This window comes from Seriola aureovittata, chromosome 12 (assembly GCF_021018895.1).
Source record: "Seriola aureovittata isolate HTS-2021-v1 ecotype China chromosome 12, ASM2101889v1, whole genome shotgun sequence".
NCBI lineage: Eukaryota > Metazoa > Chordata > Actinopteri > Carangiformes > Carangidae > Seriola > Seriola aureovittata.
The window spans coordinates 5,777,469-5,803,306 of record NC_079375.1 but is presented as its reverse complement, the minus strand read 5'-3'; the positions used below and the strand labels follow the sequence as shown (position 1 = coordinate 5,803,306).

Here is a 25,838-nt window from a genome sequence, read left to right as displayed (position 1 = left end):
TGAAAATTGATCACAACTAGAATGTCTGTATTTTAGACGTGGTTTCTTGCCGGGAGCAGGTGGTGGTCACTTGCCAAGACCTTCAGACGTTGCTGTGTTTACAAGACCAGAGGTTAGAAGACACCCTTTGATCAGCGCTACTATTTCATCTTCTCATGCTAAACTGTGGGCAGACTGGATGCTACAGCGACTGACTATCGCAAAGTAGTATTATGAGACGAGATGGGTCGGGGCTAACTAGCAGATAGCATGCTAACTTCAGTAGACGAAAAGAAGTGATAGAAATAGAAGCGATACAAGAGAGTTACTTTCCACCACTGGAGACAGCTCTTCATGTGAAGCAAACAGCTGTTAATGCTAACTTTGCCATGTAGCGATAGCAAAAACATACATATAGTACCTTTTTTCAAACCAACAAAATATCAAGGTCAGCTGTCGTCAGTGTTCTATGTCAAACTGACGTTGACATTAGACATCACAACCTTCAAGAAACCAAATATCAACATCTAATGACGTCGGTGGCCAGCTGCATGTCTGCAGGGTTAAATCAGATTTTTCTTCTTTTTACAATCCTCTGATTCAACAGACAAGCAGCAGAAGTGAAAGCAGTGCATAAGCAAAAAACAGAAGCAGTTCCAGTGTCTACTAAGACTGTGTTCAGGCACAGTGCTGTGTGTCTAACACACACTCACTGTAGTTACACACATGAAATGGAAGAAAACACACTAGAAGCATTAAAATCCACTTTTGGGTTTCAGCTAGGTACGAAAAGCGCATGTGAAACACGAGCTGTTACACAGCCTGTGTAGACATCTGCACTGCTTTAAAATAGAAGCTTATCTTTTATATTACATATACATGAGACTGAAAAACCCCAGCTGATATATCCCGTGTAGACAAACCTTTACAAATCTCAATTGCAAAAATAAAACCTTTCTCTGATCTGACACACCATGGTTTTCCCCCTTAAAGGCACCTTGAAGGATTAGAGAAAGATCATAGGACTACAGGGTTGAGGAAAGATCTTAGTTTTGTTTAAAATTACTACATCGACCCCACCTCCTCCCTCTGCGGACTGTGGCTCATTCACACTACAGTATATCCTCCTCGCTCAAGAGTTATAATCTTTATGGCCATTAGAAGGCTTTATCACTTGAGAGTAAACAAATGTGATTATTGGGCATTTACATTTTTACTGGAGGACAAAAGACAATAAAAACAAGTGTAGCAGAGGCCTGAGGTCACTGTCAGTCTCTGATGTGACGGTGCCTGATGTCTATGAATATTTAAGCTTGATAACATCAGGAAACCTCCAGTGTGGCCTCCGAGTAGTTTCTTTTTGATGATGAAATTATCTGGTATTAAGTTTAAACTCTATTTATGACAGTTTGTCACAGCAGGTATCACTCAGTACTGAGATGTACAGTCACACAGTCAGTCTTCAATAATTCAGTAATTCTGATAATCTTGATCATTGCAGGCCTTGGCTTCGGAGACACTTGTTACTGTGGGTGGTGGGGACTCCTCAGTGTGAAATGAGAGGCACGGCTCTCCACTGCTGAGTGCTGTAATCCCTGAGGAGATAATGTGTGGTGAGAGCGCAACCTCGCTGAGGTAACACTCCACAAAGAGAGAGAGAGAAAGAACCCGCAGATTAAAAACACCGGGCCACTTTTCCACAGCGGAGGTTTGGCATTTAAGAGTGGACGCCGCTGTAGGTGTGACCGGCGGAGCACAAACACAGACAGCTCAGAGGAAAATGGAGCTAAATGTTGAATACCTGTTGGACTCTACAGCCGCTGAACCTCAACACTGACCCCGGCTGAGAGAGCTTTCCTGAATATTAAACTACTGCACCGTCCTCCCCAGCAAAAACAGCACAAAAACAAACGCGCCTCCTTTCTCTTTCTGTCGGCCTCAACGTGTGATCGAGGGTGAATTCACTAAAAAACCCTTTTCTCATGACATTTTAAATTTTGAGCATCCAGGTTAAAAGAAGAAACAACTGACATTTCTGAATCAGTAGCATCACTGGAAACCAAGGAGTTAGGAACGAATAACACTTACAGAAGATAACATTAACAGACATTATTGTGGAGCATAAAGCTAGGGAATGATTGCCTCAAGGTGTGAGCACTTCAAAGGAAAAGAAGAGAATATGTGAGAAAAGCTGACAATAATAGAATATGGAATGATTCTGCTGTCTTGAATCAGCTGTGGTAGAGAATAACACTGTCCCAAAAGCCTCAGCTGTTTCTTCCCCAGGTGAAAAAATAAGAGGGGAAGTCACAGTATAACGGAGATCTCCTCCGACAAGAGCAAGAAACCGCTGACATCTGAGTAATGGGATTTAGCTTTTCATCTCAATAAAATATCCTCCCATCAAATGAATGTTTAATCGTTTCTGGTACCTAAGGAGGATTTAGAGGGAGTAAAAGAGTCAAACATCTCTCCTGCAGCCCATCCATCCACCCACACAGTGTCAGTTTTATCATTCGAGGTGAACAAACTGTGAATCTGACAGCAGTGAAAAGTCTCAAAGGATGAACAAAAAAAGTCTCTGGAGTGTTGAGGCCTTGGCAATGTCGAGCACAATTAATCAACGCTGACATGATAGCTAGACTAATACTTGGCACTGGAGAGACAGGGAGGGAGGCCACAGCTCATTCACCTGCATTGTCCACTTCTTTACTGTTTTGCTGCGAAACAAAGTGCACACACCGGAGACCCTGAATACTGATGAGCTCCATCCATCACCTCAACAAACAGCAGTGAACAGGAGGTCCTGCACTCCAGAGCTCCATAAGCCCCACAGACCCAGAGTTCAGTGCTTCTCAGTGTGAGCCGAGCCGACTTTTTTACCCATTCAGAGCACATCGCAGTAAGCAGGATAATGAGGCTCCAGCGATGGTGGTTTTTGCTCCAAAGCTTTAACAATCATCCTCGTGCAGAAACTGTCAATGTTCATTTTACTAATCTGCATGACTTCTACCTCCTGTTTGACCCAAAGAGATCCAACTACTACTGAAAGTGTGTTTGTAACTGGATATAGCACAATGGGCTGTCTTAACAAGCTGATTCCAACTTTTGAGTTCATGCTGCATCAGACAATATTCTAATGAAAGGGAAAAAAAAGAACATAACATTTTTACCCCACTTTTAGTTTCATCTGGCACATATGAATACAGAGCGTGTTCTTGGTACACAAGGAATGAATGAAGATGAATTATTGCATCTATAAAATGTTGGAAAATAGCAAAAAAACAACAAAACTCCACAGATATTCAATATGCAGTGATATAACAGAGAAAAGGTAAAAAATTCTTTAATTTAATAAATACCAGGCCGTTCACTCCCACTGATTCATTTTTCTTCATATTATGGTCCAACAGAGCGGGGTTATATGCTGTAAAGCCTCACACATACTTTTCGCATCTCTGGACAGCTGCAGATGTTTCTGCGGGCGTGGGAACATGCACACAACTCTATTAATGCTACAGCTGGGGTCAGCTTTGGTCTGGTGTTCCATGCATTCGCATTTCCGGTAATGCACCACAACGTTGTTTGCCTACCTCTCTAAAAATCAAGAAGTAGGACTCCACAGGACAAATTTTGGGCTGCAAACAGAGGTCAGCGTAGGAGTCTGTGCGGACTCTCGTGGACATGGGCAGATAACAATATTTTACCAAAGCAGACCCTCCTGAACATGTGGATACTGAAGGTATGAACTGGCCTTAAAAGTGGAGGTTGCAACAAAGCTCCATTTTGGATTCTCCAGCTTGAGTAAAACATCCACACTGTAAGCGAATCCTCTGACCGAGCAATTCCATTGGAATGAAATAATTTCACCTCAAACCTTTGCAATTTTAATTGCTGGTGTGAAGGAGCCTTATGTTTCCATTTGCCACAAAACAAAACACTAAGTTGAAAATTTCCTAATCCAATTTCATCATGTCAAACTGTAATTTTTCAATATATTCAGAACACTTCACCTAATTAAATGAAAGACAGAGCTACTGCAAGGAAAATGACCTTGTTGAAGAATCTGTGACAACATCAGCTTTGAAGATACACTAGACCAAAAATAATATAACAGTTGTTCTTTTTTGCTTTTATGTGTACACTAGGTTGGATTTATATTCTGGCCGTGACAGATACAACAAGCTGATTAAAACTGCTGAATAATTCAACAGGAGCCAGTATCTGTTCTAAAGCTGCCTGTGGCCCGACTTGTTAATTGATTAATTGAAATGCAGAGCAGTGTACTGTGCTAACTAATACCCTGAAGGTAAGGACATGGCAGGAGCTCTCCTCCCCTGGTTTAGTTAGCACTGTTTTGACACATAATTAATAGCACAGGATGAAAGGATCTGATCAAGCTGCAGAACAGCATATGGCACCGACCAGCCACACTGCAACTTCAAATACCCCATTCAGTCATTTACTGCTGTTTATTCTGGATATATAAACTGACACTAAAGGAATGATTTAACATTTTACAAGATGTTACACCGTGAAGGGTTAGGGCTAAACAAGTACCAAGGACAACACACTGGATGACAGACTTTTTACTCACTCGTCGAACAAAACCTTTCCTTTTCCTTTCCACACAACACAAAGTATTATTTAACTGTGACTGTTATTAAATTCTGTGACTTTTTGACATTTAATTTTCAGCCGTACCCCACTGTACAGTGGGTAATATTCAGATGTTAATTCAAATTTGAAAACTGAAATGCAAAATGAACGATGATCTTTCATTTATGCATTTTCATTTGTGCAAGCACTTCTCAAGATACAATAAAAATGAAGATGTAATTTTTCTAAGAATTTGAAAATGGAAATGAAAACAGCATTTGACATTTCAAAGACATAACCTGCTGTTAAAAAAAAAAACAGCTTCCCCATCTATTAAGTGTACCTAAATGTTGTTAAATATGTATCTAACACATTGAAATAACATCCATAGATACTAAATCTGACACACCTTATTTTCCACAAGCTACTTGATCCAAATACTGAACTAAAATAAAAATATCAAATCTATAAGTTTAAATTCTTGACACATTATGAAAGAAAATTTGGCTGGACACAGCACCCCTGAAACTCTGTTTGTGAGGGAAGATACGCCATTCCAACCCCAGCAGTCTTTGACAAACACAGACACTGTTTTTCAGAGTGCAACAAACCAGACAACGGACACGTTTTCGTTTTGTCCTGCCATCAAGGTACTTGTGGAATCACCACATCGCCACCTACTTTCGTCATTTTATGAAGCACCAACTGAAATCGACAGGCTGCTGGCTGAATGTTTTCTGTTCACTGCTCTCTGCTGATGATAATTAGCGTTGGTGATTTGCAAATCTGTGCATTTTGCCAGCCTCAGTGTCTGAACTCAGTCATTCACAGGTGCACACGTAAAACATTTCACACTCTCTAATTTTCACTGTTATGTGCGAGCAGAATTCCGCACTGTAGAGCCAGAGTGTAATAAAGGAGAGGAGCTGCATTGAGCCAAACAAAGCACAATACAGTAAAGAAATGCAGGATAGGTATCGAAGCTTAACAGGGGTGTTAAAGTGATCTTTGAACATTTTAACACCACACCCTTTTTATATCCAGTCTGGATTGGACTCGGTTAAAGGTCCAGCATTGTATAAAGTGAGATTTCCATTTCTCTTTTGATCATAGAGAAGGTCTAGGTTGTACATTAATAGTGTGAAAGTATCAAAGGGCTCCGTCTACAGAGAAATGCACACAGCCTCCCCTCTGATTGGCTAACTAACCTGTTGTTACTGGAGCTCCAGAGAGAAGTCTGAGAGAGGAGATGTAAAACTACATTAAGATGGTTTTTGATTCTTAAAACCAAAAATATATCTTCTTATAGATATCAACAAACCACATCACTCATGATGAACCAAATAAGAATAATCAGCCCAACAACTGTAATGTGTGTCCCAACTTTTAAACAGTGCAATAAAGATGAAATCACTCATTAAAAAGTCATTTAGTTGAGGCAGAAAATTAGTCCTCAGGAGACAAAGTCTAATAATAGCTTTTCTCCTTTAGTGTCAAAAGACCTTTCAAAAATGCACTTTAATGCATGCAGAGTGGACAGCCAGCACAAACACCAATCAGCATAATGCCAATGTACCACTGCCTTTAAAGGGAGAGGACAATCATCCTTCTCACTGAGGCTCATCACACTGAGAAGTGATGTGGGTGGCCGAGTGGGAGACAGACATCAACCAAATGAAGTGATCCCAACAGCGACGAGCCACATCACGGCAGCATTTAAAATCTCTTCATCTTTAAACTGCCAGGTTTTACTCACATAAACACAGAGAGAGTTGAAACAAGCTGCTGAGAATCAAGACTTTCACCAGAGCCCAGTTCAAAGACTGCTGAAGCCCAAAAAACATTCACTGTGAAGCGTAATGCAAGAAATTATGCAGATTTTAGAGGGAATGCTACGGGCTACATCACTCGTACTAATGGCTTTAGGAGAAGATATGTATAATAAAATATCTACTAATCCACCAGCACTAAGTAAATGATTTGAATATATTACATCTTAATTGAAAATATCAACACATGTCCATAGAAAAAAGGTTATTTGTTACTGTCATTCAGGTATAACCACAAAGACATTCATATCATCCAGGCATTTTAGCAAAATTATATTATTTCAAAAAAGAGGCATTAAATTTAATGGGACCCTGGGGACCCATAAAATGGAAAAACAGCACTGATTCAGTTGAGAGAGTTATAATGCAGAAAAAATTATATAATTCATATAATATTACAATATTATATATAATTCGAACATATTATTTTTCCAGCACAGTCCATTAAGCTAAAGCTGGATTGCACCAACAAGGTTTAATTTAATCTAAGATTAGCTCTAATCAGAGTTTTGGTTTAGTAAAGCCAAGTTTATTAGTTTAAACTTTAAAATGTTTTAACAAGTATATCAACATATCAAAATTAAAATTAAATAAATAAAAACGTAAATAAATGTATAAATAATCTGCATGCATCAGGACCTAAAAGTAGGTATAAAAGAGTGGTGGAGGGGGGCCATTAACTGCTTATGGCTGCTCTTTTTTCCAAAACAAAACATCACATTTTTGCTAGCTAGCTAACTAAAAAAGCTAGCTTGCTAGCTTAATAGTACTCGTGATGGCTCGACAGAGGACTCAAATTCTTCCTCCTTTTGAGGAAAACTTGATGGCTGAATTAATATTATTATATGGCCAAATCATAGAAGATAAAAAAACGGATAACAGCACGGAGAAAAAGAAAGAGACTGCTTGGCAGCAACTGGCTGACTGTTTTAACGGATGTTCGGCGTAAAAGAAAAAAGGGAAGTCGCTCAGCTTAAAGCTTGTTGCAAAAACATAAAGACGAAAGCCCAAAAAGATGCGTTGAGTGTGAGACAGGAGATGTTCATCACAGGAGGAGTGCCTCTGCTGACAACAGGTGAGTTGTGTAGGCCAAACAGGTCTCCATCCACCCTCTGGAAACAACCAGTAGTGTAGAATCTCAGGGCCACCAGGAGTTTGAGCATCGGTGGTAAAGCTGCATTTCTGTCACTGCCATGTTTAACAGTTGGCCCAATCCTCCTGTCCTTTGTGAAACGGTATCTTCACAAAAGTTCATCTTCATCATAAAACTCAAGTGGGTTGAGTCTGTCTCTCAATTTTCTTTGAGGAAAGTTTGAAGTTAGCGCTAGAGCACAGTTTAAATTGGAGTTTAAAGTTTTGGTGCTACAAAATTAAATTTAATCTTGGTTTAAATTAAAAACTAAACTGACATTAAAGAGAGGTTTAAATTTATTCTCTTAATTTTAAACTAATCTGGTGCAACAGAATTTCAATTTAAACCATGATTTAATCTGGTTTAAAAGTTAAACCGTGTTGGTGCAATCCAGCCTCAGGGTATTTTTTCTTTATTGTAATAGAAGTACAGTCACACCTGTTGTGATCTGCCACCATAGACTGTATATAAAGATGGACATGGCCTCCATGATGTCACCCATAGGTTTCTGAAGAGCAGTTTTTAAGCTCAGAGCGAGCTGCACTGTCGCCACCATTTTGGCAGTGCCTAACTTTCAGCTAATCCAAAAATGGACAAAGAGGTGGGGCGTGTGGAGCCTAGACCTCGGTGCATGATGGTTTGTGGCAAGCATAGGCTCACCCACCTGTCACTCAAAGCAACCACACCCTGAAATATGCAGAATTCATATTCTCATACAGTTGTCATGAAGGGGGGAATTAGCTCTAGAGACCAACAACACCCAAGAGAATGGAGACAGAAACGCACCAATAAAGGAAGAAAAAGGGAAGACGGCAAGTCAATAGACAAACAATCAAGACCACACCCCACACTACTTCTATACACTGCTTCTACAACAGAAGACTAAAGAGCTAAAGTTATTTGAATAACAAAATACTCCTTACATATTACTCACTACAGTAATTATAGTACTTCACTAATTGCTCAGAGGCAAAAGTAATTAGTTACATTCGATATTACATTACTTTCATGACTCAGTCCAGCTCTGTCAGCTCGTTAAACAACTTCAGAGCCTCCACACCCACATGTCGCACAGTCTGTATTTAAACCTGCAGTAACTGTTGGCCACTTGTGAGCAGAAAAATTAAGATGTGAACACAAGAGAGATTTAATCACCCTTTCAGTTGATATGGGGAACCTGTCTACACATCAAGCAGTTATGGAGCACCATTAGCATTAATTTCGGGTCATGTTTCTGGCCACCTGTTGAATGGAAGTCCAATATTCTCTCTCTTTTAGGCTCTGGTTTTGATGTCTTCCGACTCCTGAGGGAAATATCTGGGTCTCTAGCTGCCAAATGCTCCATATGTTCACCAGCTAGTCTCTATCACAGTCTGTCTGCCATTTGCAGCTAAGCAGGGAGTGCACAGTGGGTTTTTAGATCTTTTCATTGAAAACAGCTGCCTGCTGCGGCCAAACATTACGCTATGAAAGCGGTGAGTGTGAATCGTAACTGTAAAATTGTGGCTGGGCAGCTGAACAATGAGCTGAAACTCAAAGCTGAATAAAGCCAAGGACAGCTGTATATTTGGGTGATAATTTTCTGTAGCTTCTATGCTATGGGGGACCCCTTTCGCATTGTCACACGAGGTGCCACAGGACGTAGTGTAGGGCTGAACGATTAATCACTTTTGCGGTAATTTGATAAAACGCGATTTTCTAACCACAAAGGCTGCAATTACACTCTGGTCATGTGACATGCAAGCAGGAGTAGAGCAGTCAGCTAAAAGAGGGCGCAACAACTTGGCACACTACACTTTCACCTGTTGTACAATGGCCTCAGGCTCGACAGAACCTGGCACTGCGGAAACTTTAGTGTCAAAGAGGAGCAGTACGTCAGTTGTGTCGAACTATTTTGGCTTTAAAAAAGAAGATGCTGCACAGTGTCAAGTGTTCTGCAGAACCTGCCTTGCTACTGTTGCTACCTCACAGGGTAACACTAATAACCTGTATCAGCACTTAAAAAAAACACCTACTTCCCAGACAACCACACATGGGAAAACATAGCAGCCGGAAAATGAGAGGGGCTTGCCAACTGGGATCTCCATGAAGAGAACCATGTCTGCATAACGACGGACAACTTTACATGCTTACAAGGCTGTAAGTTAAACCAATCAGTCAATATACTACTGTGATTGAAGTAGTTAAATAAAAATATGTCATTCATATCAATTCATGCATCATCTAATTTCATCATGACATATAGGCCTGGCCTACAGGAAAGAACAGTTTATGTTTAATCTATCTAATAATGTGTTAGTCATAATATAGAATGATTTATTGCTTGTGTTTGTTGAACAATACAGAAGATAAGGAAACCAAAAAAAATCGCAATTAGATTATTTTCTTTAATTGCTCAGCCCTAACCTAGTGTGAGAGTGGAGCTCTCGGTTTCTCAGAATTTCCTCTGTGTGTGTGTGTCTGTCTGTCTGTGTGTGTCTATGTGTTTGTGTGTGTGTGTGTGTGTGTGTGTATTTGTGTGTGTCTGTGTGTGTGTGTGTCTGTGTGTGTGTGTGTTTGTGTGTTTGTGTGTGTGTGTGTGTGTGTGTGTGTGTGTGTGTGTGTGTGTTTTTGTGAGGACCAGTGGGTCAGTATTAGAAATTTAGTTGTGATGGTTTAGGGTTAAGCTAAGGGGCTAAGTAATGTAAGGGAAAAGTGCAAAGATATAAGTTTGTGTGTGTGTGTGTGTGTGTGTGCAGCCTCTTCACACCTTCACTAAACCACAACAGAAGCCGCAGTCGCAGCATCTACTTAGTTTTACTTTACAGCCATCCTCCCTCAGGAGACATTAGAAGATAAGTGCTTTTTAAAAAACTTCTCTGCAGCGAATTTGATGTTCTCCATCTTCCTCTCACACACTCACAGCTCAGTTTTCCTGAGGCTGGAAACACAAAGGCTCAAATTTCTTTAACTAACCAAGAGAAGAGTTTCTATCCTTTACCAAAGTTGTTGAGACGAGTGTTAACATAGAACTTTTGGCCTGAACTATTGAACCTTCAAAGAGCAGAGGAATTGGGGGGAAGCTGGGGGTAAAATCCGGACAGTCCCCAATTAGTGCACTGCTCAGACATGGAGGATGTGGTGGTGAATATCTCCTGTCACAGCTTGTTGGTCACATCTTTCTCACGACAGACTGATCCTACAAAACTTTGAAATGTGAAAAACCTGCAGTGACCACGCTAAAGACACATAGGAGGACTTTCAGCTGGCAGGAACAAAACAGAGAGGATCACAACCTTTACACTTGATAACACATAAAACTGAGAAACTATCTTCTTCACAGCAAAGAGACACACCACTCCCTCTTCAGAAAGATGCTGGTTGTAAGGATTGTGCTGGTTTGAGAGCAGAGGATTGTAGGTAGCATTGTTCCGGACCAGTATTACACACATTTGTTCTCTGCCTGCCTTAAATTTAATCTTTGGCTGGAGCTTTAAGTATTTTATCTCCAAGTTGAAAATGCACTTCACAGAAATCCATTTTTTTGTTTCATGGTACACTGGGATTAAAATTTATCAACCTGTTGTGATATGACCAGTCAAGAAGTGAAAACCTCCTGCTGCTGCTCACTGCTCCCTGAGGAGCAACAGACTGTTCTGCCAGAGCAGTAGCATCTGCTCACATATGAGTTGTAATTGTTTTCCAGGACTATGTTTATGATGACACATGATACAGTATAAATCCTTATAGGAACATCATTTTTTTTCTTTCCTTTGCTACAGGAAGGTTCAGGGTCAGGTACAAAATGTAGTTGGTGCTGATTCAAGTTCAAGTTTTATTGTCATGTATCTTTAAAAAGTAGGCTACAGTTGCACATTCAAATGCAACGAAAGGCATCTGCCCTTAAAACTAACGATTAATAAAACTATACCTAAATGAGTGAGTATAAGTTAAAAAAAATGATAGTGATTGATGGGATTAGTTATTTATTGTTGTGTTTTTAACCGTCATGTCTGATACATACTGAGTTATTTAAGGTGCATCAAGAGAGCGAGAGAAGCTCATAGCGTGTAACCATGTGTCAGCGCCATGTTGGTACATTATGGATGAACCCTTTTAAAGATGACCTCTCTAATCTTTGCACTCCTGTCCCATTAACTAATGTACTGGAATGGGACATAATGTCATCTAAATGTCTAAACATCAGTAGATGTAACGATGTGATATGACTCACTCTTAAACTACGGGCAGAGTTTTAAGAGATATACAGTATGACAGTAAGTCTTATTGCATTATTGCAGCCTCGCAGGTTGGAGGGTCACCTAACAATTATCTAAGCAAGGTACCTTTTAAAGATACACTTCATATCAGGCTAAAAAAACAGTGTACTGTCTGTGTACTCAGAAACGAGCTCTAATCACATCTTGCAGTGATGCTACACGACTGACAGACCCTCAGGTATACTTCACTACAGCAAGCCAGTCAGTTAGAATTAACAACCTTGAGTGGTCCTTTGACACTTAACTAATGCTCTAGGATTCATGACATTAACATCACATCAGGTGGTTTTCCTGTCTGATTTCTTTGGATAACAAAAAAAATAGAATACTTTTTGTTGAATCTAGATCCACTAAGTTCCTTAAAGAATGTGAAGGTGGTTGCTTCAGAAGCACGACATGCACATGAAGGCAGTCAATGAAAATACCTAATGTAATCTTAACGTTTTTTTATGTGGAATAGCATGAGAAGTTGTGTCGTAGTCTTTAAAATTTTTATCCAGTCTTTGTTTAAATGATTGAGTTAAGCAGTGGTTCCTTCAAATTTCAAGTATCAGTAGAATGGTTTTTTTTGGACAGACATTAATATTAATACCAGGGCAGTCTTGCAAAAACCCACAACTTGCAGGACTCAAAAACACACACATAAATGCACACACACACACTCAAAAGGCAGCAGGGGGTGAAATTGTAGAGGCTGTTGAGAATGTCACTGCAGGAAAACAGACAGACAGGAGGGTGCTGCTAAATTCTCAAAACTCCTAAACTCCTCATCCCTCCAGTGTCTTCTTTTTTCATAATCCTTGTTCCTCTTTTCACCTCCGTTGACCTGTCTACTCTCCCTAATATCACAGTCATGCTTTTCCAGCTTTCCCCTACTTGTCTCCCTTCTTCTGCCCTTTCTCTCTCCTCTTGTACCTGCTGTCATCCCCGTTATCCTCCTCCTCCTCATCTGCTTCCTGCTTCGTCTCATGAAGTCAAATCATCTCCTAAATGTGAGGCGGTGCGTCCAGAAAGCAGATGGTGGCCCGTACACACAAACAGTGAAAAATCAGTGAGGGATAAAATGGGAAAGGCGGCAGAAAATGTCACTGCAGTTGTGAGAAACACAGAGGGAATACTATGACCAGACAGCCTGCAGACTCCTGACCCCTAAACTTTATCCTCTCACACGTTATATTGCTCTTCCTCCCCTTCTTCCCTTTTCTTATTCGTGTTTAACCCTCCTCATCCTCACCTCTCTCACCCTTATCTTCCCCCCTCTTAACCTCTGTTTGACCTCAAAGTGTTTAGCTCTGATTTAGTTCTGTCTTGTTGTGTTGAAATTCAGCCTTACCCTGCCGTCTTTAATGGCCACTGACTCAGCTCAGTCCAGCTCTCTAATAGAAACTGACCGGCGCTGCTTCGTCTCATCAGCAGTCATTGCAGAATATCAGAGCAGCGGGCCGCAGAGCTGTAGTCACACAGCACTGACTTCATAAAAAAAAAAAAACAACAACACAGCAGTGACAGCAATAAGCAGCGATCAGCATCTATTTTGGTGTGTAACGAGGTCACGTTAGAGCCGGGACTGCAAGGTATGAAGTAATGTAGATGAGCTCATGCTGAAGAAAGATATCAGCTAATTAGCCTTGCAAAAATTTAGAGTAATGCACACTTCATAAGCACAATATCAAGAGGGCAATTTCCAGATTTTGAAGGTGACACTTATTCTAATGTGGGAAGCACATAGGAAAATGTGACATTAAAATTCCCACAGCAGTCTGTGTCTCCAGAGCTCAGTGACACCACCTGTCTCTCTGCCTCTGGCTTGATGCAGAGCCTGTACTTCATCATTTTTAGTAAGTGTAAAGGTAAAGGCAATGTCAAAATGTCACAATGGAGGAATTGTTTTACCATACTGTTACAGCAGCTTGCAGTCGTAAATAAGTAAACTAACAAAGGGACAAGTGGCAACTGGAAATGCACCGTTAGGTCATGAATAACATACAGACACAACACATTTTCAAAAGAAAAACTCACTGTTGTATTCTCAGCATTAATTCACATCAACATATCAGTGAGTAGTACCAGGAATTACATGGACTTTGTATTCTGTGACAAAGTTCAAATTTGTATTAAAGGTCCCATATAGTATGAAGTGAAATTTGCATGTCTATTTGAGTATCAAAGCGCTCAATCCAGAGAAATGCACTCAGCCTGTATTCAGAAAGTCAGCCTTAAAATGACCTGTCAGGACTTCTGTAACTTTGTGATGTCACAACAAAAGTCACCAACCTCAGCCATGTCCCAAGCCTTAGTATTTACCTGAAATCTGCTATGTTTTTATTTGATCACTCAGAAAACAGTCAGCCAATCAGAAGAGAGGCTCAGAGCTTCTCTTCTGATTGTCTCACCGACCTGTTGTTACTAGAGCCTGCGAGAGGACATGTAAAACTACAGAGATGGTTTTTGGTAGCTAAAACCACAAATACATCTTATGAATCAACAAATGAAACAGTAAAAGTGTCAAATATAGGACCTTAAGGTAAAACCACAATCTTTTCTTAACCATAACCATACCATACTTACACAGATATTGTAACGAGCCAGAATTTTATATACATTTGCCATTGCATGTTTAAAAAAAAAGCATAGCAGCTGAACATTATCTGAGGGTTTGCAGAATAGTTCAATATCAACATTCTTGGCAGGAGGGTTGAATAATGCTATATATAGTGTTGAGCTATTGATCCATTGACCCTGCCCATGCCAAGTTATTCTAGCTTTTCAGCAATGGGAGAATGGCTTTTACTCACAATTGCAAACAAGTCTCAACTCAGCACTGAGCTAAATCTACTCAACTGGGAAAACAACCAGAGAAAAAAAATGCTGGGGAAGGTGAGCCCTTCAACATCATCCTTCAACATGAGAGTGACTGAGTATCATGACCTCCACAAATGGAAGCAGATCCAGTATTCTAAGCGACAAGAAGTCATCTGTGATGATGACAACCACACATGATGAATGGCTTCATTTTTTGGGAACCAGACGTCTTCTGGGGACGGCCTTGAACAAATACAGCAGTCCAGCAGGTCCTAATATCAAATGGATGGACTGCAGGCGTCTGTCAGCTCCTCACTTAACTACCTGTTCCTGGGTTAATAACCCCAGATTCATGGCTGGTGGCTACACGTTGGGTCTGTAACCTTGACTTCATCAGATCCCATTCATGGCTCCACTTTGCCTGCACACATTTCCATAAATGACACTAAAGAAGAAATATGAAGGGGGATTTACCCTCAGCTACTTCCCTTTTTCCTCATCCCGGCTCACACTGATGCTGTCCTCTCATGAATCATAAGGGCCTGGGAGGTTTGCAGGGAGTTTCACCACATATTCACACCAAATAGTTTATATTCACAGGTTTATGTTCTCCTCGGTGCAAACAACTAGCTCATTGAAAAGCAATAAATTCCCATGAGACAGGGCTTTGCCACACCTGAAATAGGCTGCTGAATTTACACCGTCCTCAGCATTTTCTTTACCAGCTTAATCCTGGAAGAGCTGAGGGATTCTTCATGAGCTCTGATATTTAATCAAGCACCCTTAATATTCCCCTGGAGCTCCCACAGCTTAAATAACCAACATTGTCTAAAGGCATCCACCAGCCTTCATTGAGGGAATAATAACACCCTTGAATTTGACATTCAGCCTTCCGGCATCTCAATAACTCCCTTCAGCATCAAACATGTAAGTTACCGGCCCATGCTGTCTTTAATTTGATGTAATTAGCGGAAAAACTAGATTGAGTTTAAGAAATCACACGATTGGAGGGCAGGTGGCAAAAAAAAAACCTGTCTGAATATGAATTCCTGATATGAATTCATCCTCGACTTTCACAACCGTCTGTTTCACCTGTAAAACATCTGACTCCCAAATGGCTTCTCAAACTCAGCAGCTGACTTTGAGGTAGGACAGGACGCCTTTACTTCCTTCTGCAGGCAGACAACAAGCTGACTACTAATAACAGATTCAGGTATGAAACTTCACTGCTTGAGGCCAGAGTGGGACTCAGAGGAACCAGTGAGCCACCGTCACTTTAACACCCAGGGACGAGGAAGAAAATGCAAATCAGTAGGACTGTAGTGGTATTATCTGTCATTAGGCTAGGATTAAAGTCATTTAGTGTTCTTGAGATTATCTGTCATTAGGGTATGATTATAGCACACACTCCAGTGGCTCTAAATCAGCTCAGAGGGGAGATAAAACCCTCAAGGAAGACTGATGAGACTGGGAGAGAGGGAGAGCAAAACAGCAAGACAGACAGAATACCTGAAGATGACAGTTGAGAAAGTGAAAGCAACCATCTATCTTCCATCTGTGGGTGATAAGTAATAATGATTTACTAGATGAAAACCCTTTCATTCCTGCCATGGCAGAGCCTGCAAGGGAGGATAGCATTATATGAATAAATGATAAACTGTGCGTCATCGTAACCTGACCCTGTTTTGCTCTCTACTTTGTCCACAACCAATAACCAGCATTATTTGGCGATGAAGTCGAGGAGGAGGGGGGCATGTCTGGCTGTGACCTCTGGCTGTAACTACAATCTACAGCATAATGTTTTTCATGTATAAGGCCTCATTTACAATTGCAGAGATATTAACATTTTCAGTTGAGTTCAATCATTGGAAAAGAAATGCATTTAACACAGTGACCACTCAATATTACCCTTATTAGGGATCAATCGATTATCAGCCTGGCTGATTATTGGTGGTAAAATTCTGCATTTTCCAATTATCTGTATTGTTATTTCTTTTAACCGATAACTAATAAAATAAATTAATCTAAAAATGTGCTACTTTGGCTCTGATGCAGCCACCTGTCTCTGGTCTGTATTCAGCACTCTGTGGTCTGAAGCAATGCCCCACCCACAGCATGATCTGATAGGCTATTACTTGTGTAACCAATCACGCTGAAGGCTGCTGTGTACACAGTCATGGACACGGACACAGTTACGGTGAGTGAGGAAACACAAATATCAAACCTCTCAGGAAGAATCTTAGCTCCTTCAGTTCACTCTGATAAACAGCCTCAGCCAGACCTTGCTCCTGGCACCAACAGACCACTGAACCAAATGACGTGTGGAGAAAAGTCGTAGGTGATTATTAAGTGAATGGTGAACAAGAGGTGGGCTCTCTTGAGGAGTAAATGCTTTAAGGACAAGTTATTGGTTTGAGTGAGCTGTGGATTCTTTTTTCCCTTTTTTGTTATGGCTTATAAATGCCAAATATCTTGCTTTATCCAAAGCTGTTTCCTTTGAGGCAGTCTTTGCTTTTAATTTGGATTCCTGCAGTCTCTAACAACAGTATTTCTATTTCCAACTGTTGTATGTCAGTACAACCATAATACGATGGCCTGTATCATGTTTTCTGTCCATCGCTCCGTCGTCATGATGTCGGTCTGATCCCTCAACAAGTAATTTGCTTTCTGAAATCCTATAACACGCCTGGCTTGTTGTATTCACCATGATGTCTGCTTACCATCCATCCCCTCAAATTTTGTATTGAATCTGAACTTCTATTAATTTATGTTTGTTCCTCACTGCTGATCAAGCAATAGGACCTTTTTATGAAAATGATTTTTTCCATTGCACGTAAATGATATTTTCTACAGAAATTTTTAATGAACTATGGCATGTTACCAAACAGCTTAAAAAATGAGTTGTCATTAAACTGTTTATCCATATCAATGCAATATTTACATACCATTTATATAACTTACCAATTAAGTTATTCAAAATATTTGAAGAGGCAATCTACTGTGTTTAACAGCAGGTTAGATGTGCCTCCTTTCAGTCAAGGCAGCTACATCTTCATATTATCGTGTATACATAAACTTTAACCTCATGTTTGCTTAAAACACCCGGGGTCAATCCAGCTCATTTAAACCTACACTGAGCAGAGCAACATAAATGTATTTATTACACATACACACTAACTCAGTTGCCAGAAAACACACATACTAATTTCACATGGTTTTAAAACTCTGAAATGCTTCTTTTTTTTTTATCACAAAAATATTGCATCTTAACACATTCCTGTTAAGTCCTCCTGTTTGCCAGATGTTTGATTTCATAATGACCTTGGATGCTTTCATTGTTTTGGTTTTATGAAGAGTATCTGAAGCTGAGACTTCTGTGCATGTCGTTTTAATAAGGGTGGCAAGCATATGCATCCATTAGCATTGTTAGCACAGCTGGGCGTCTGGGGCATCTTACTCGAAAGCTAACCCAAGGCTAATCAATTTGCTGGCTAATTAGCTAGTAAACAACCTAATCTATTATGCCAGGTAATGTTGAGTGCTGACACTGATACCTGATGATTAGTGCTAACATATAATTAAAATAATACTGGAATTTCACTCAGCTCAAAAAGACAAGAGTAGACTGCCTCACGTTCTGTTAGTCAATCAACCGCATGAAAAGCTATTTATCTGATATCTGCATGAAAAATCCACAAAAAGGCACCAACACCACAAACACAGCCAAGAGGTCATGTTCAGTGACTTGAATTAGCTGAGGTGACACCAAGCAGACAGCTAGAGGCCAGGCAGTTTTCATGAAGGGGGAAATTAGCTATAGAGACCAAGACTGTTTTCTGTACCAGGCTGTAAACTGTAAACATGTTTATTTCTGGTGTAAAGTTGGACATTTTAACATGTTGTCTGAACCAAAGTGGTGGATCAACCGATATTACCATCCCCAGAGCCCACCCACTAGTGTGACTGATTTAAAGTATAAACATATTACATTACACAGCATCGCATCAGTTGACCAGAATGCAATGCAGCTGCAAGGCAGGGCAATTACAGCGAAACATACAGCATACTGTGTATATACAAGTTCTGGTTTGTTCTCTTATGAATGTCAAACAGTCTGGAAAATGAGAGGAATGACTGAATTAGAAACAGATGGAAGGTGAGAAAAGGAAAATGAAAAAGGTAAAATATAAGACATAATCACATGATAATTCCTTGAATGGATTGAACGTTAGTTAGCTCATGTGTTACAAGCAAAACCATGTTTGAATAATACAGACCTTTGTGTTTTACTATTAGCAGCAACAATGGGGAAATCAAGACCTGTCGGTCATTAATTGAGTTTACCTCAATTATATACATTCACCATTCTGTGTCCCCCAAGCTGATATTAAACTTTGTATATGAGCACAACAGTGGCCTTCATGTCTGATTACACGGCAAGGCTAACCTTGACATGTCTTGTCTGCACTGAATTTATGCTTTGAAAAGCAGTTGATTTGTCTAAAAGCAGCACAAGTCCAAGAATGAGGAGACAGCAGAGACGTCCAAAGCTTAATCATAAAGCATAATTAATTAATTAATCCACTAATTAATGTAGAAATGTATTAAAGTCAGTGCTGTACCAACTCAAATTATGCTTAAAGAAACAGCAAAATATAGCAAAATAAATCACAAGGGATCAAAACTGCCTATGGGCATGATTAGAGACACTGCAGAGCACCACTAAACAACACAATAAAAGAAAAAAGATTACAGGCTGTACCTGTGTTTCTCCGCTCTGTGTGAAGAGGAATACAGCAGAGTTCATGTTATTATTGATACTAATGTTATTCAGGAAAGGTCTGCAAAAGCCTGCAATTTTCGATTTCATTTTGTCTCAGCGCCACACACTTACTTTTATTAGCCGTGATGGACATGGCTTTATGCATGGTATATCAGTTCACCACTTTTGTCCAGACTAAATTACATGGATTGCCTTGAAATTACATACAAACATTCATGGTCCCCATAGGATCAATCCAACTGACTTTAATGTTGCTGACTTTTTGTCTAAGGGTCACCATAAGATTGAAATTATGTGGATTGATTTCCATGAAATCTGGTTCAGATATTGACGCTCCCCTCAGGATGAAGTGTAATAACTTTGGTGATTTACCTACCTTTTTTTTTGCCATCATCAGATAAAAATTTTAATTTGGTAATAGTTAAATTAGTGGACAAATACCTGCAAAACTAACATCATCCCCATCAGCTTCAGTATTTTGAGTATAGTGCTAATTAGGAAATGTTAGTATGCCAGCATGCTAAACTAAGATGCTTAGCATGGACATTAGAATTGTTAAACATCATCATGTTCTCAAATTGTCACTGTCAATCACAGCCTCAAAGAGCTGCTAACATAGATGTACTCTCAGTCTTGGTCCAATATAAACCCAATTTTCTCCTGCCACCATCTTAGCAACTTGATTAGGGGCACTCTCATTAGCAAAACGCTTTGGTCTACAGCCGTCCAAGCACCTCAATTAAGAGAAAGAATGTATTCCACAACCTCAAAGAAAGGTGTGGATACATGTGCTGCAGGTTATTCAGGTGCAGCCGTGCATCAAGAATTTCTTTTACACAATTTACAAGATTAGACAGTTTGTGGCAGCCTGCTCACTTCTTCAGCTCCTTACTTGATACTGTCTCACAGATTTTATAGTCAGACTTTCTGAAGTTAAGTTCCTGTTCAGCTGCTGGGAAACAACCAGCATCTCTCACAGACTCACGGAGGTTAAAGCCTCAGTTTACAGGAACAAAATTGGAAAGGAACAGTCCATTGTGAGATACTCTGCAACTCCTACATCTCATCAGTCTGTGATGTTCAAAAAGTTGTAGCAATTTACTGCTTCAGCTTCCAGAATTCCTTTCCACAGTGGCCAGACATCAAGTGATAATTTGTTTCCAATCAAAGCTGAGCGTATGGGCATACAAGCAAGTTTAGGCTGGCCGACTTGTTTGTGTATCATATCTAATTATGACGGCCTCATGCTTTATTCAGAGCACAACTTGCCCTGAGGCAACTGTGGATTTTGGTCTTTTTTCTGCTGGAAAAAATTGGTCTCTTTGTGATAGATTTCTCACTGTGTGATTCTTGAGTGTAAGTGCAAAATTGTTACTAATCGACACAAGCCCTTGCTCTTTTACGATGATAAACATCTTGATGTTAGTGTTGATCTTTAAAAATTTGTTTTTCTGCTCTGTTTGGGGTTTCTGGTCTTGCTTTCCGGTTTCCATCTATGTTTCGTCACTTATCTTTAAAGGTCCCATAGTTTACACTTTTCATGTGTTTTCTGTGAGAAGATATATTTGTGGTTATAAGCTCCAATAACCAACTTAATGTAGTTTTACATCTCCTCTCTCAAGCCTCTCTTCTGATTGTCTGATTGTATCTTGAGTGATCTTGTAAAAAAATACAGCAGATTTCAGGTAAACACTCCGAGGAACCAAATCCTGCAAGGCAAGGAGCATGACTGAGAGCAATGACTGTTTTTTGTGACATCACAAAGTTACAAAGTCCTAACAGGTCGTTTTAAGGCTCAGTTTCTGAATACAGGCTGTGTGCATTTCTCTGTGGACTGAGCGCTTTGATACTTTCACAGTATCAATATAGAAGCTAGACCTGCTTTATAATCAGAAAAGACATGGAAATCTACATTTCTGCAATATGGACCCTTGAAAAATACAACAACAAACAACAACAATATTGTGCTAAAAATGCAAGATACATGGCCAAGTTACATTTAAAGCTGCACTAATAAATATTTTATATATTAAATTAAATTAAATGACTGTTTGTGAAACTAGAAGTGTTTTTGCATCTTTAGCTCATTGTTTTAGTTCTCCTGTTTTGGCTCACTCTCACCGCTCTCATCTGTGTTGCTTTTGGCAGCTATTTTCAGCGGAAGAAAAACACAAACCTCAGTAACCTCTAGATCACCATGAGAATCAGTAATGGGGATCAAACCTTTCAGTTACATTACAGTCTCTACAAACACTAGGCCGACCTGCCTTCATTCAACCACCTCCATGTAAGAAACACGCCTTGACTATCAAACTGTTAATATCAAAAACGATTTAACGCACACTGATTGCACAGCCCTGCAGGTAGCTGTTTCACACGATGAGTACCTTGAATCTCAACACATAAACCCCAGCGATTCACTCCTCCGGCTAACGAGTCATCAGAGCACCATCTGCGGCTGTTAAAATATGTATTTCTACTTTGTTGTCATTTTGTACCACCTCCTTAATGAACAGTGAACTCTCAACGGGGGGGGGGGGGGGGGGGGGGGGGCGGCGGCTTAGTGTGAAACCTGCAGCTGGGATCCCTCCACCTTTGCAGACTTAAGTTATTATGCTGTTGTGGTTTATGGTCCGTGCATGATGAGTGTGCTGCTGGGTCAGGTCGAGTGAGAAAAACAGAAACAGTAAGAGGCTGAGCAGCCGAGGCAAAGAAAGAAACCAAAACCAAAGTGGAAATATGAGAGTCACGGCAGAAAACACTGATTGTATCTCGTGCTGGACCAATAGAAAGCTGATACTTTGGGCCATTACATGCATTTAATTACATATTCAGTATTGATCAGTCCTGTTTTAGACCTCTGATATGATGGAGATTCCTCCCTGCCCACGACTGCATGACAACATGCATGTGAATTTTTTATTTCATTGCTCATTTTACACATTTCCTTTAAAGTTGGTCAATGCACCAGAGACTTTTGATTATTGTTGAATAGGTGTGGTGCTGCTTACTTTAAAACTATTTCAGAATTTCATCAGTCTGGGTTGCAGTGGAGACTTCTATTATCCATTAGTGGTCTAAATTCTGTTTTGTAGGCTTTTACAACCTGACAGAACTGAGATTTGGAAAAGCAAGTATCAGCATTGGTCTGAGCCTTCAAAAAACACACCTTGTTAGTCGAGCAAGAGTCGAAACAGCAGCAGAGATGAGGCAACAGGAGAATCAGAAAATAACCTGAAGAGCCATAGAGAAAGAAAAGAGCAGCAGGAGTATACAGACAGACATACGAAATGATGTGGTCATGAAACGGGAAGAAAACAAGCAGGAGCGGGGGGACCTAAAGAAAGAGGAAGAATCGGCAAGACGGGGAGAGCGACACAGCAGCAGCTCTCCGATTGAGATACAGTAGGAGGGCAGAGATCCAGGCAGCAGACGCAAGGAGGACAGAAGCTAAAATGAAACGGCAGGAAGAGAAGACCGAGAGAAAGGAGCAGCGAGCAGGAAGACCAAATCAGGGAGGAGAGGATGGAGAGTGAGCAGCAGATCTGAGTAAGAACCAGCAGGGAGGAGGAGAAGCAGCTGAAGGAGAGGCGCAGCAGGAGGAAATGAGCTTGCGAGGAGAACGTTCAATGGAGAAGCTGTAGATTTTTTTTTTTCAGAGAAAGAATGAAAGAGAAAGGAAAGCTGAAAAACTACTGATCTGTTCAAAACTGCATTCCCCTCCCTGCATCACCTGGTTTCTCCATTCATCTCTCCAGCTGCAGAAGAAGCAATGTATCTCTCACTCTTCTACCGTCTGACAGCTGACTGCCTGCCTTTCCATTAAACAGCAGCAGAACCAGCACACCTCTATAATTACTGAGCATGTTGCTTATCTGACATTTTCACAGTGATGTGTGTGAGACGGTCTGTCACAGAGAGGACTAGAGGGATGGGTGTGAAGAAGATTAAAGGCATGGGATGATGATGATGTTGGTCACTTGGCAGAGGAACTCTGGCTATAAAAAAAGAGGGGGGTCCAAATAAAAACAAAAAAGAGGTTAAATAAAAAAGAGGGAAAAAACTAAGGGAGGATCAGGTAGCAATATCTAGGGGTTGTGGAAGAGGAGCGTAAAACCAGCATGGATGGAGAACTTTTACAGCCATCTGCTTCAATTACATCTCCATTTCTCTCCTCCCTTCTCTCCATTTACCTGCTTGGATCTGTGTACCTCTCCTGCCTGCACATTCATAGCTGAGCTAAACGGCCTGTTACCACTGTAGTATACTGGCACAAAAAAACTCAATGGTTGAGATGAAAAAAAGACAATTTCTCCTTCATCTCCATCACAGAGGTCAAATAATCAAACCAGCAAATTCTCAATCCCTAACCCACCTCTCCAAGCTGCATACAATCCTTTTCTCTCTTTCTCACACACACACACACCGTCAGTCCTGCCTGCTCTCCTGAGTGTGTGAGCACAAACGTGGCTCAGTCCCAGGGTGCTCATCATGCTGGGCTGAGCACCCAATTAACCAGAAAACAAAGCCATAACGTTGTTTTACACACAGTGGATGAACTGACTTCTTGCATGTTTGAGTGACAACCTTTTTTTTTTTTTCTTTGATAAAATGGGGGTCTGTCCTGGAGCAGAAGCATCCTCCTCTGTGCAAAGATCCCCATAAGGGAATGGTTGTTTTAACCCTGGAAGTCAAGCAGCTAATTAACTGCGACAAAACCCAGTGAATTAAGGGAGGTCGGTTACTAAATTCCTTTGAACAGGCTACCTGCTTTCAAATATGTGCTATAGTGATGGACTGATTCATAAATAACAGGAAACAATCACCATTCATGTAAAACCACTTAAACTGCCCTTATTTCTCTTTTTACAGCCGAGCACCAGTGCGCAAACGAGATGCGCTATATCCCACACCCTTCACCGGAAAATAAATACCTGTACTTTATCCAACTTAACATAACAACTAAATGTGACAACTGAATGTCACTGCATCCAAGAAAGGTAAAGGCAGGGTGACAGGAGCATGAATTTAAAGCTTCCTCTCCGGGTCTGGAGCTGCCCGGACTGGCTGCGTCTCCTCCAAGAAAAGTATAAAAAAAAGAAGCGCGCACAGCCTGCTCACCTTCTCCGGTTGTCCCGTATGAGCTGGAGAGAACCAGGGCGACCTGAGCGATAATAATCCCAGCGACTCTTTTTTTAGTCCCCAGATCCATGATGAAGCGGCGGGAGGATGCAGAGAAGCCCGGTGGCTGCCGGAGGAGAGAGAGACGGCGGACCTCTCCTCTCCAGCTCCAAGAGAGATCTCCTCAAACCCCACAGACTGGAGGAGGGGGAGAGAGAGAGAGAGAGAGAGAGACGAGACAGAGAGAGAGAGAGAGAGACAGAGAGAGAGAGCGTTTTCAATTTCACACTTGCAGGATAAAAATGTAGTTTCACCACGTCATAAATTCAAATCAAAAACTTCGACCCTTACTCTAATCTGAGTAGTATAGTTGACACTGATTGGGAGGGTCTGACCCCAAAAAGAGGTAAAAACGACAGGGGGGTCTACTGTGAGGGGGTCGAAACATTCATATATCCTTCTTAACTCTAACTGTACATATTACAATGAGAGTGCAAATTATACACTGACAGTCAGGGGGATCAACGAAAGGGGACCCAGAACAGCAGCAGGCAGGTGCTTCAGACAACTGAAAGCTGCCAAATAAATGTAGTGGAGTAGAGAGAACAGTATTTGTCTCACTACTCATGACTGAGCACCAGTGTTTGTTAAAATTAGATATGTGACATATATATATATTTGGCAATGAAATAACAAGGCTAGCAACAAATAAAATGGCTAGCAGTTAGCTAGTACGAGTTAGCTAACATTGGTTAGCTAAAACTGTAACTACGGCAAAAGTTTGAACATTAGCATTCATCCATACTTGACACAGTCTAATTCAGAAACTCTGATGATAAGACCATTACACCAGCAAGATCAGTTTAGTTATTTACTGCTACTTATATTTACCTAAAGTTTCTCAATTTTATTTCTGTGACGTACTGGCGTAGGGACTTCAGGACAGAGCACGGATGGCTTGAGGCACTTAGACAAGACGTGTAACTATTGTTAGTTAAGAAATGGTACGGTCCACTTTAGGGGTGTCTGAAATTACAAAATTCTTCCAGACATGGTACATATGGTATAATATATTGTAATATTTACATATACAGATAAATAGGGTATATCAGTGTTTCAAATCCCCCCAAACTGTGTTTTTTACCTCTTTTTTTTTTTCTTTTTTGGGGGGGGTCAAAGTCTTAATCAAGGACACAACCCCTCCTATTCATCAAACCCTGGTTTTGGGCTGTGATTGAGCAACTTCTTGTTAGTCTAATCTGGCAACACTTGGGGTACTGGAGATTTCTGACAGCTATGCTGGCATGTGATGAAAAACTGCAGATGTGGCAACA

At 40.6% G+C, this 25,838-nt stretch overlaps 1 protein-coding gene across 1 annotated transcript in view; it reads right to left on the bottom strand.

The window, feature by feature from the left end:
- The window catches only part of LOC130178811 (contactin-associated protein-like 4), a 102,247-nt gene extending 76,792 nt beyond the window's left edge, over positions 1 to 25,455 (bottom strand). The window contains exons 1-2 of the mRNA XM_056391309.1: positions 25,396 to 25,455; positions 24,505 to 24,702 (exon numbers count right to left, since the gene is read on the bottom strand). Of these exons, the coding sequence (XP_056247284.1) occupies positions 24,505 to 24,595 (91 nt within the window). The 5' untranslated portion in view covers positions 24,596 to 24,702; positions 25,396 to 25,455. The remainder of the gene's footprint in view (positions 1 to 24,504; positions 24,703 to 25,395) is intronic.
- Positions 25,456 to 25,838: the final 383 nt, after the last annotated feature.